The sequence below is a fragment of the Herpailurus yagouaroundi genome, unplaced genomic scaffold, assembly GCF_014898765.1.
Source record: "Herpailurus yagouaroundi ecotype Mexico unplaced genomic scaffold, PumYag 28, whole genome shotgun sequence".
NCBI classification, from domain to species: Eukaryota; Metazoa; Chordata; class Mammalia; order Carnivora; family Felidae; genus Herpailurus; species Herpailurus yagouaroundi.
The window spans coordinates 154,976,257-154,989,580 of record NW_024412376.1 but is presented as its reverse complement, the minus strand read 5'-3'; the positions used below and the strand labels follow the sequence as shown (position 1 = coordinate 154,989,580).

General features: G+C 36.3%; 1 protein-coding gene across 11 annotated transcripts in view; it reads right to left on the bottom strand.

The window, feature by feature from the left end:
• Positions 1–13,324, bottom strand: part of LCORL (ligand dependent nuclear receptor corepressor like) — a 176,745-nt gene that overhangs the window by 102,497 nt on the left and 60,924 nt on the right. For 10 of the 11 annotated variants that reach the window (XM_040487204.1, XM_040487246.1, XM_040487239.1 and 7 more), the window contains exons 3-4: positions 3,986–4,065; positions 2,979–3,108 (exon numbers count right to left, since the gene is read on the bottom strand). In XM_040487204.1, coding sequence (XP_040343138.1) covers positions 2,979–3,108; positions 3,986–4,065 — 210 coding nt within the window. Of the gene's footprint in view, positions 1–1,467; positions 1,511–2,978; positions 3,109–3,985; positions 4,066–13,324 lie in introns of those variants that run through there. The other variant, XM_040487217.1, reaches the window with a different exon arrangement.

The following is a 13,324-nucleotide window of genomic DNA, read 5'->3' as shown; positions in this document are numbered from 1 at the left end:
AATAAGTATTGTTCCAAATACTGAGGATACTGCAATTAACAAAAAAAAAGTGCGTGCTTTCATGGAGCTTTCATTCTATTTTAACACTATAGATAATTTTAGGGTAAACCTCTGGAAGGAATTCAATTTTGAAAAATTTTGAAAAATTTCTGAATAATATTCAAAGCTAGTTAAAAGTTCATCTCTGTAGTAATATACCCTCCCCCCCCCCAATTTATTCAACTCTGAAAAAGTATTTTTGACTAGCTTCTAAGTATGAGGGATTTGCCAAACTATTTAGTATTTAAGTTTCCTCCAATCTATTATTAAACACTACAAGGAAACTAATCGCTGAAAGTGTCCATGGTTCATAAAAGGGAAAATGGAAGTGTAGAAGAAATATAGCATTTCTCATAGTCCTCTCTAGTCTGCCTAATTCAATTAAAATAACTCTAATCCTAGCTGGCTAATAAGTATAGAATAGGAAAGTCTTCCTACTTAGTACATAAAAGAATCTGGGTGCTCCTCACACAGAACACTTTTTAACTTTTTTTTTTTTTTTTTTTAACTTCCTGAGGATTCAAATGTTTGTAATAGAACTAAAAGACACATTACTTAACTTCTCTGTGTTTCACTGTCTCTACCTGTTAAAATGATAACGGTACCTACCTCTTAACATTGTTTTCAGATTAAACAAGATTAAGGCATAAAAAGGTTTCAGTGCTCAATCATAACTGATGACATCAACCATCTCATTACCCTGTGTAGTGGGTTCTTAATAACAGTTTATACTTATCATTATCTTCGTCCCTAAAACCACAGTTAGGAAGAATAATAAACAAGCTATAATAAAGCTATTAAAAGATTTCTTTACATTTTGGCAAGATGATTAACATGCATATATTCCTCAAACTAAGCAAAAGATCAGTATCTGTTGAGTGTCAGTAACATTAATGTTACTAATATCCAGAATTCCTGAAAATGGCTGAGTTTGGGAAATTTTCAGCAATCAAATAAAAGCTCCACCAACAATATGCTTTATCAACATTTTATTTATTACTCCAAAGGCTCAGAAGTGTTTCTTATCTTTAAAAACATGTTTATGCCTTTTATTTTCAAGTAGAGTTAACAGTGGAATTAAATAAACAGAGACGTTATCATCACTTAAAGATACTATTATTATCTTCTGGCCTTATCCTAATCCAGACCATATTGGAAACCTCTAAAGTGATTTTATTCAAAGAAAATTAAAAAATAAGGAACAAAAACAAAACCAAGTAAATGAGTAGAAAAGTCCTTATGTTTAATTAAATCTGGAAAATCATGTTGGACTACAAATAAAGGAATTAACAAAGATAAGACCTGAAGTTAAAGCAAAAATACTAATAAGAATCTTTCATTTAAAAACTTTGCAATCCTTCAAAGATCGGGAAGAAAGTCAAGATTCACCTCAAATGGAGAGGTCACTAAATATCCATGAACACTCACCCAACCATTGGTAGGAGACCTCTTGAAGACCCAGATGCTTGAATCAGCTGAAATAGTACCAAGTGTTTACTGATTACTCTTAATAGGGCAATGGAGCACAGGTTACTCCATACTATCAAAAATTATAGGTCATAACTATTGATAATTCCAGCGACTACCATTATAAATTACTCAAGGAAAAGAAGACTGAGTAAAGAGTTCTAAGGTGAAACCATGTGCATGTATGTAAATGTGTACATTTCCTCCAGCTCTATTAGTGATATAAATCTGATAACATAATTCTTGTAAGTGTAAGTACACTGGCAGAATAAAATTTTTTAAATTAATATGTTATAAACTACTTAAGGAAAGCATGTAAAATATTAATATGGGTTCAAATAGAAAATTTCTGAAAAAAATAATGTTTTTTTCAAGACAATGCCGATTTCTCAACACTAAGCACTTTAGTAACATACAGGAAAATATTTTCAGTCTCCTGAACTTAAAAAAAATATACAGTTCTTAACCTTAGGTCTTTTAATACACTAATGATTCTTCTAATAAAAGAATTCTCATATTTCAACACATAAAACTCATAACACTGAGAACTAAACAAAAGGCTCCTTGCTCAAAGGTGAAGACTATTTTCAACATTATTGATTAAAATCTAAAAGTTATCAACTTAATAGAACAGTATCTGATGTTAACCTAATTTCAAAGAGTAGTAACGCAGGGTCAACACCTAGATGAAATACAATAATGTTTTTCTCAGTCTCTGGAAAGTGGGAGGCAGAATGATAACCCTTCCCATCTTACATTCCCCTTATATCATGACTCACTCCAAAGATCTATGTGGTAAAAATTAAGACACTCTACTACTGCAGAAATTGCCAAGAACAAAAAATGGAAGGTTCTATATTTCTATATTTTTCTCAAGCAACTAAGATATAAAAACTACTCTCTGATACATGTGTATCAAGTAAGGTAACAAGTGAAACAAGCCTCATTTGGTTTAAATAGTTTAGACAGGTTAGTAAAAAAGAACATTTGACATTTAAGGTCAAGTAAGCATATTCAAGCTACCAAAGAAACACTGAAATCCCAAGCCAGCAAAAATACTCCAATCTGGCTGATAAATGACTTAACTGTTAGATTTCTAAAGACAGCTTTACAGTATAATATATCTATCACTTATTGAATATGAAAGAACTTTTGAAGTCTTGAGAACAGCAACAAAATAAAGACCAGAAGCATAAAAACACTTCCTGTCTGCCTATAGTAGATGAGGAAAATATCTGATAGTGTCAGGGACAGATTTGAGAAAAAAGTGGAGAAAAGGAATGGCTAATAGAAGACTAGCCCTACAGTAACTAAGAATTCTAATGTCCTAATATGAAGAAAAACTAAAGATAAAAAAAGAAATAATCACAAATGGAGTAAAGACTGACATAAAAAAAACTTGCATGTGAGAAAACTGCAAACATTTTAGACCTCTACTGCAAATTTTAAATGACAAAGTATACCAATATTACCTTTCTTTCGAAAGAGTGCATTTAGGTAATTTTCTGCTTGGCATTCAATCTTTTCAGTGTTGGACTGGCCCTGAGATGATAGTTCCTCTGTTGGTGTTGACTGTGAAGAATCAAGAGATGGTATACAATCCTAAAATTATAAGAAAAAAACATAAAAAAGTCACTTTTTATTATACATGAAATTCCATTAAAAATTGCAAAAAAATATTCTCTAAATGTTCATTTATTCTATCAAATTATATAGAGAGAACATAAAATTTGGGACAGGAGTCAGGAGAAAAGAAATTTAGCTTTGATACCAAATTAGCCTTATTTTTTGGCAAAACTACAGTCAAAAATGGAGGGGGGAGCAGAGTAGATAAAATATATTGCTAAATAAATTCATTAGATAGCAATGCCAATAATGAGAGTTGTAACAACAAAGCAGGTACGTTTACCCACTAATCTGACCAAAATGGGTACAGGTTCTCAAGTTGTCATTTCTTTTCAGCCTTTCTCACACCAGTAAAGAATTAGGACTTTCCACCATACAAGAAGATGCTGCTTGTCTAGTTTATGCCTTGTTTATATTAGACACTAAATATTTAATCATTTACACAGGAAATAACTGTGATATCCAAAAGACTTCAAGAGAGTAATGGGCTAAAAAGTAGTACCGCATTATCCTCCAGCTACAGATTCCTAAGAAAGACTACAGGGTGGTGTCAAATCAAACTAGGCCTCTAAACTCACCGTCATCTACCTAAATACAAAACAGATCTAAACTGAACTTCATGAGTCAGGGAGCTATAAGGAAGAAATGTGAAATAAGCAAAAAAGATGAGTGTTTTGTGATTTCACCTGCAAGTTAAGCTAAATGTTAGACTTTAAAATATTCTTCACATTACCAAAATCAAGTATTTAAATTTCCACTGTAAATCACCAATTTTCAGAAAAAATTCAGTTAAAAAAACTGTTTTACAATTGTGCAATTAGTTTAGAAATAATTTCATAGCACTAAAACTTACACTGACTGCTTCTCTCTGTAGATTACAAAATGAACATTTTTCATCCATAGACCAGTCAGTCAGCTCTTCTGGTTCACAGTCTTTAAAAGAGGGAAAAATATTCATTAAGTATACTAACTTTATTAAAACAAATAAAATTACCACTCTCCACAGCAATGGCTCATATAAAAAAACTAACTACTAATAGTAAAGGGAGAAGGCCTAACTTTGAAATTAAAGTGATGACCTCTAGAAAGAAATAAACAGAGAAGGCTGTAAGGAGAGTAATTTGCACTATTATGGGACAAAGTATCAAGAACAATGAGCTGGTTATAAATTAATTTTTTAACAATAGGGTCTTAAGTATCATCTAACCTTCTAAAAGATTCAATTTATCATTACCTATTAATTTTTAATTTTCACTATGAAAGAAATCAAAACAGGGAGATATGGGGGCAAAATAAATAAATTTTGCACATCATGAAAGCAACATAAAACAGAGAAAATGGAATAAAGCACCAGAAAAGCCCATAGATTTGAGAAAATGGAATGCTGTCCAAAAAAATAGAAATCCATAGCTAAAGAGATCCGATTTTTATTACATTGTTTAAAGGTGTTGTTGCAAGAGTTAGAGTAGAAGGCAGGTAAACATGTTATATTATTCAACACAAAACATTTTTTTTTCACAAGAATGTATCATATAAGTCAACTATTATAATACAAAGTTTGTGCAAAACAAACATATAATGAAGAAATTTTATGAAGATAGAATATCATTGCCATCCTAACTATACTTGGTATAGACAGTGATTTTTCAAAGTTCCTTCTTGCAGTAAAACTCTCCATCTCTTTTCCCAAATAAATTTTTACACAGAACCTCAAATATATGAAACCATTATCACCTGAGGCAGTTACCCTGGTACTAATTTGAAAAGCACTGGGGTATACCACAGTAATTTTCCCTCATACTTTTGAAATACATAATGAAGTTGAATACATGTTTCTACTAAACTACACAGAAAGTAAGCTCTTTTGTTGGAATAATAATAAATAAATAAGAGTGAGGATCAGCCTCTAAGCAATTTTTGCATCAAACCAGATACACAAATCAGAGTAGAAGATAGTATGATGTGATGGAGTATAAAGTGTATAGTGATAGCTCCCTTAGGTTTTAACAGTGGTCCAGAAATATTTCTATTATTTATCTAAACTTAGAAATGGTAGGAAATGGGAGCATGAAACCCAGTATAGGGCAATGTAAAGATAACTGGATTTAAAGTCTCCAAAAATCTGTAATGGAACTTACTGGTTGTAACCTTGTAAAGTCACAACGTTTTGTTTTAATTTTCACATCTGTAAAGTAAGGATCCCACTACCTAACTTGTGGATCACATGAAAAAATGTGAAAATATTTTATAAACTCTAAAACACCATGCAAAGGCTAGTTACTATCAAAACAGGATCATCAGTCATTATTTTTTAAATCTATACAATCACAAATATATTTAATAAGGTTAATTTGCATAAGACAGATAATTTTAATATATCAGTTTAAGAAAACTGATCACTTTTTTGTAAACAACCTGATTAATCAAAAGTTTAAGCAATCAATACAATTAGAAACCCAGAACTGTAGTTATGTAGGTGTATAATTGTCTTCAATCTTTCAGCCTGTCGCTATAGAATAATAATACATTCACACTCCGGAATGTGGAATTGTGCAATGTCTCTTCCTGATCAGTGGAATGAATATGGGAGAAGTGGAAGTATACTCTTCCAAGCTGATGCTTTAAAAGGTATGGCAAGTTCCCCCAGTTCTGTTGAGTTTCTACCTTGCAACAAGAAAAGAACTTGCCCAACACAGCCATTACTCCTTCCGACTGGCACCTGGAATCATCAGGAGAAGTGATTCCTGAAGTCCAGGGAATCAGATCACCCAATGAGCAAGCAATAGATTTTAGAGCTCTTTGTTATGCAGTATTACTGTGCAAAAACTTGACTCATAGGCTAAGCATAATAACTTTCATAGATCAAGGAAAACTTATTGCTTTTTTATTATGGCCTCATGAATAAAAAATATGAAAGATATCTAGCACTGTGCTTCTTTAAAAAATAGCTGGTAGTCCTGGAGAAGAGGTATTTTTGAAAACTATTATAAGGTTTCATGAAGTTTCAATGATAAATATGTTGAACTGAGGAACAACTTTGGATTAATTAAAACAATTACCAGCTGTAAAATAAAGTGGGCATGCTCAGATTATCTCATTTATTTTAGTTATTTTAGAAGTTCTTCAGAGAGATGTTAATTAAAGTAAATCCCTATGTGGTTAAATAAACAGCACTGAATAAATCAAAATTATATAAATGCCATTGAATTTTGCTGGGTTAAAAAAACTATGACTTTACTTACAAATATTTAATAACTACTCTTTCTACATTAACTTTTGATTTTCAGTTCAAATAAATGATGATGAGACACATTTTTTTTATTTATTGGAAAAAAATTTTTGAAAAACTCTAAAGCCAGATTTGTTTGTCCAGATTATCTTTTCATGTCACAAAAAATAAATACTGCAACAAAATACATTAATTTTATCTCTCAAACAAAATAAGACAATAAATCAGATATCCCTAAAATAAGTTGCCTCTTATTCTGAAATTTTAATAAATGAAGCTATAAATTCAAAAAGGGCCAAAGTTTGTATCTCACAGAAAAGGCAATGTCATAATGAAAACGGATAGTAAATGACTAACAAAAGATCAACATTTTCACCATGGGTATATACTCATGGGCAAAGTTTGGTTCTAATCATTTTACCTAATCTATCTTGGAAAGATAACAGACTTTGAAATTAGAGAGCCTTGGAACTGAGATATCTTTCCAAATACTAGTTGTGGCCTTTGGCAAGTTACTTTCCCTGGCGTCAATTTCCTCATCTGTTAAAATGAGGATAATAATTACACTTTAAGACTATAGTAACAAAATTAAACAAGAATGTATGAAGAACACCTGACAAGTCCAATTGGTGGTACTCTCATTTTCTTTTAGATAATCATACTTCCTTTGAATGTTTTTATTCTCTTCAGTACCCTTTAACCACAAGAAATAAATGTAAAGTTCCCAAAGACAAAGCCCAATGAAAAGTGAAAAAAGAGAATACTGAACTAGATTGATCATGAAGGTCATGAAAAAGTAGTTATAACTATGTTGATTTTTTTTAAATTTTATAAATGTTCATTCACTTTTGAGAGAAAGAGAGATAGAGAGAGAGACAGCGTGCCCAGGAGTGAGCATGAGCGGTGGAGGGGCAGAGAGAGAGGGAGATACAGAATCCAAAGCAGGCTCCAGGCTCTGAGCTGTCCACACAGAGCCTGAGGTAGGGCTCCAACTCACAAACCAGGAGACCATGACCTGAGCTGAAGTCGAATGCTTAACCAAGTGAGCCACCCAGGTTACCCCTAACAAATGTTGACTTTGAGGGAAGATACTGAACATTGGGCAATGTTATTAAAAAATAAAATTTCATTATGAAATTACATAGTAACTATACTGAAAAGTACAAAGAAGAAAAAACTATTTGTAATCCCATCATCCAGAGATAATGATTAACATTTTGCAATATATCCTTCCAGTTTATATTCTAGGTCTTTTCAAAAATGAGCATCAGCAGATTCCTTGAAAACATTAATAAAAGTGACAAACCTCTACCCAACCGAACCAAGTAAAGAAAAAGAAAATATCAGAAGTGAAAGATGGGCCATCACTACAGATTCTATGAATAAAAAAATAAAAAAATATTATGAACAATATTAGTTGGAAAAATTCCTTGAAAGACACTATCTACCAAATTTCAAACAAAAAATAGAAAATCTCAATAGGACTATATCTACTAAAGAAATTAAATCAATAATCAATAACCTACCAAAACAAGGAATTACAAATTAATTCCTTAATTACAAATTAAGATGATCTTAAGTACAAATTAAGATCAGAACACTGATCTTCCTCTTTAAGATGGCGGCGTAGGAGGACGCTGGGCTCACCGCGCGTCCTGCTGATCACTTAGATTCCACCTACACCTGCCTAAATAACCCAGAAAACCGCCAGAGGATTAGCAGAACGGAGTCGCCGGAGCCAAGCGCAGACGAGAGGCCCACGGAAGAGGGTAGGAAGGGCGGCGAGGCGGTGCGCGCTCCACGGACTGGCGGGAGGGAGCCGGGGCGGAGGGGCGGCTCGCCGGCCAAGCAGAGCCCCCGAGTCTGGCTTGCAAAAAGCGGAGGGGCCTGACGGACTGTGTTCTGACAGCAAGCGCGACTTAGCGTCTGGGAGGTCATAAGTTAACAGCTCTGCTGAGAAAGCGGGAAGGCTGGAGGACAAAGGGAAGGAGAGCTGCTGAGCCCCCTGACGACAGAGCTCAGTTTGGTGGGGAACAAAGGCGCTCCCCAGCGCCATCTCCCCCGCCCATCCCCCAGCCAAAATCCCAAAGAGAACCAGTTCCTGCCAGGGAACTTGCTGGCTCCGCGCAAACACCCAACTCTGCGCTTCTGCGGAGCCAAACCTCCGGCGGCAGCGGATCTGACTCCCTCCTGCTGCCACAGGGCCCCTCCTGAAGTGGATCACCTAAGGAGAAGCAAGCTAAGCCTGCCCCTCCTGCCCCTGTGCACCTTGCCTACCCACCCCAGCTAAGACGCCAGATCCCCAGCATCACAAGCCTGGCAGTGTGCAAGTAGCCCAGACGGGCCACCCCACCCCACAGTGAATCCCGCCCCTAGGAGAGGGGAAGAGAAGGCACACACCAATCTGACTGTGGACACAGCGGTGGGCTGGGGGCAGACATCAGGTCTGACTGCGGCTCCGCCCACCAACTCCAGTTATACACCACAGCACAGGGGAAGTGACCTGCAGGTCCTCACCACGCCAGGGACTATCCAAAATGACCAAGCAGAAGAATTCCCCTCAGAAGAATCTCCAGGAAATAACAACAGCTAATGAGCTGATCAAAAAGGATTTAAATAATATAACAGAAAGTGAATTTAGAATAATAGTCATAAAATTAATCGCTGGGCTTGAAAACAGTATAGCTGACAGCAGAGAATCTCTTGCTACAGAGATCAAGGGACTAAGGAACAGTCATGAGGAGCTGAAAAACGCTTTAAACGAAATGCATAACAAAATGGAAACCACCACGGCTCGGATTGAAGAGGCAGAGGAGAGAATAGGTGAACTAGAAGATAAAGTTATGGAAAAAGAGGAAGCTGAGAAAAAGGGAGAGAAAAAAATCCAGGAGTATGAGGGGAAAATTAGAGAACTAAGTGATACACTAAAAAGAAATAATATACGCATAATTGGTATCCCAGAGGAGGAAGAGAGAGGGAAAGGTGCTGAAGGGGTACTTGAAGAAATCATAGCTGAGAACTTCCCTGAAGTGGGGAAGGAAAAAGGCATTGAAATCCAAGAGGCACAGAGAACTCCCTTCAGACGTAACTTGAATCGATCTTCTGCACGACATATCATAGTGAAACTGGCAAAATACAAGGATCAAGAGAAAATTCTGAAAGCAGCAAGGGGTAAACGTGCCCTCACATATAAAGGGAGACCTATAAGACTCGTGACTGATCTCTCTTTTGAAACTTGGCAGGCCAGAAAGAATTGGCACGAGATTTTCAGTGTGCTAGACAGAAAAAATATGCAGCCGAGAATCCTTTATCCAGCAAGTCTGTCATTTAGAATAGAAGGAGAGATAAAGGTCTTCCCAAACAAACAAAAACTGAAGGAATTTGTCACCACTAAACCAGCCCTACAAGAGATCCTAAGGGGGACCCTGTGAGACAAAGTACCAGAGACATCACTACAAGCATAAAACGTACAGACATCACAATGACTCTAAACCCGTATCTTTCTATAATAACACTGAATGTAAATGGATTAAATGCGCCAACCAAAAGACATAGGGTATCAGAATGGATAAAAAAACAAGACCCATCTATTTGCTGTCTACAAGAGACTCATTTCAGACCTGAGGACACCTTTAGATTGAGAGTGAGGGGATGGAGAACTATTTATCATGCTACTGGAAGCCAAAAGAAAGCTGGAGTAGCCATACTTTTTTCAGACAAACTAGACTTTAAGTTAAAGGCTGTAACAAGAGATGAAGAAGGACATTATATAACAGTGACAGGGTCTATTCATCAGGAAGAGCTAACAATTATAAATGTCTATGCGCCGAATACCGGAGCGCCCAAATATATAAAACAATGACTCATAAACATAAGCAACCTTATTGATAAGAATGTGGTAATTGCAGGGGACTTTAACACCCCACTTATAGAAATGGATAGGTCATCTAGACACACGGTCAATAAAGAAACAAGGGCCCTGAATGAGACATTGGATCAGATGGACTTGACAGATATATTTAGAACTCTGCATCCCAAAGCAACACAATATACTTTCTTCTCGAGTGCACATGGAACATTCTCCAAGATAGATCATATACTGGGTCACAAAACAGCCCTTCATAAGTTTACAAGAATTGAAATCATACCATGCATACTATCAAACCACAATGCTATGAAGCTTGAAATCAACCACAGAAAAAAGTCTGGAAAACCCCCAAAAGCATGGAGGTTAAAGAACACCCTACTAACGAATGAGTGGGTCAACCAGGCAATTCGAGAAGAAATTAAAAAATATATGGAAACAAACAAAAATGAAAATACAACAATCCAAACGCTTTGGGACGCAGCGAAGGCAGCCCTGAGAGGAAAATACATTGCAATCCAGGCCTATCTCAAGAAACAAGAAAAATCCCAAATACAAAATCTAACAGCACACCTAAAGGAAATAGAAGCAGAACAGCAAAGGCAGCCTAAACCCAGCAGAAGAAGAGAAGTGATAAAGATCAGAGCAGAAATAAACAATATAGAATCTAAAAAAACTGTAGAGCGGATCAACGAAACCAAGAGTTGGTTTTTGAAAAAATAAACCAAATTGACAAACCTCTAGCCAGGCTTCTCAAAAAGAAACGGGAGATGACCCAAATAGATAAAATCATGAATGAAAATGGAATTATTACAACCAATCCCTCAGAGATACAAACAATTATCAGGGAATACTATGAAAAATTACATGCCAACAAATTGGACAACCTGGAAGAAATGGACAAATTCCTGAACACCCACACTCTTCCAAAACTCAATCAGGAGGAAATAGAAAGCTTGAACAGACCCATAACCAGCGAAGAAATTGAATCGGTTATCAAAAATCTCCCAACAAATAAGAGTCCAGGACCAGATGGCTTCCCAGGGGAGTTCCACGAGACGTTTAAAGCAGAGATAATACCTATCCTTCTCAAGCTATTCCAAGAAATAGAAAGGGAAGGAAAACTTCCAGACTCATTCTATGAAGCCAGTATTACTTTGATTCCTAAACCAGACAGAGACCCAGTAAAAAAAGAGAACTACAGGCCAATATCCCTGATGAATATGGATGCCAAAATTCTCAATAAGATACTAGCAAATCGAATTCAACGGCATATAAAAAGAATTATTCACCATGATCAAGTGGGATTCATTCCTGGGATGCAGGGCTGGTTCAACATTCGCAAATCAATCAACGTGATACATCACATTAACAAAAAAAAGAGAAAAACCATATGATCCTGTCAATCGATGCAGAAAAGGCCTTTGACAAAATCCAGCACCCTTTCTTAATAAAAACCCTTGAGAAAGTCGGGATAGAAGGAACATACTTAAAGATCATAAAAGCCATTTATGAAAAGCCCACAGCTAACATCATCCTCAACGGGGAAAAACTGAGAGCTTTTTCCCTGAGATCAGGAAAGGGAAGCCCACTCTCACCACTGTTGTTTAACATAGTGCTGGAAGTTCTAGCATCAGCAATCAGACAACAAAAGGAAATCAAAGGCATCCAAATTGGCAAAGATGAAGTCAAGCTTTCGCTTTTTGCAGATGACATGGTATTATACATGGAAAATCTGATAGACTCCACCAAAAGTCTGCTAGAACTGATACATGAATTCAGCAAAGTTGCAGGATACAAAATCAATGTACAGAAATCAGTTGCATTCTTATACACTAACAACGAAGCAACAGAAAGACAAATATAGAAACTGATCCCATTCACAATTGCACCAAGAAGCATAAAATACCTAGGAATAAATCTAACCAAAGATGTAAAGGATCTGTATGCTGAAAACTATAGAAACCTTATGAAGGTAATTGAAGAAGATTTAAAGAAATGGAAAGACATTCCCTGCTCATGGATTGGAAGAATAAATATTGTCAAAATGTCAATACTACCCAAGCTATCTACACATTCAATGCAATCCCAATCAAAATTGCACCAGCATTCTTCTCGAAACTAGAACAAGCAATCCTAAAATTCATATGGAACCACAAAAGGCCCCGAATAGCCAAAGTAACTTTGAAGAAGAAGACCAAAGCAGGAGGCATCACAATCCCAGACTTTAGCCTCTACTACAAAGCTGTCATCATCAAGACAGCATGGTATTGGCACAAAAACAGACACATAGACCAATGGAATAGGATAGAAACCCCAGAACTAGACCCACAAACGTATGGCCAACTCATCTTTGACAAAGCAGGAAAGAACATCCAATGGAAAAAAGACAGTCTCTTTAACAAATGGTGCTGGGAGAACTGGACAGCAACATGCAGAAGGTTGAAACTAGACCACTTTCTCACACCATTCACAAAAATCAACTCAAAATGGATCAAGGACCTGAATGTGAGACAGGAAACCATCAAAACCTTAGAGGAGAAAGCAGGAAAAGACCTCTCTGACCTCAGCTGTAGCAATCTCTTACTCGACACATCCCCAAAGGCAAGGGAATTAAAAGCAAAAGTGAATTACTGGGACCTATGAAGATAAAAAGCTTCTGCACAGCAAAGGAAACAACCAACAAAACTAAAAGGCAACCAACGGAATGGGAAAAGATATTTGCAAATGACATATCGGACAAAGGGCTAGTATCCAAAATCTATAAAGAGCTCACCAAACTCCACACCCGAAAAGCAAATAACCCAGTGAAGAAATGGGCAGAAAACATGAATAGACACTTCTCTAAAGAAGACATCCGGATGGCCAACAGGCACATGAAAAGATGTTCAGCGTCGCTCCTTATCAGGGAAATACAAATCAAAACCACACTCAGATATCACCTCACGCCAGTCAGAGTGGCCAAAATGAACAAATCAGGAGACTCTAGATGCTGGAGAGGATGTGGAGAAACGGGAACCCTCTTGCACTGTTGGTGGGAATGCAAATTGGTGCAGCCGCTCTGGAAAGCAGTGTGGAGGTTCCTCAGAAAATTAAAA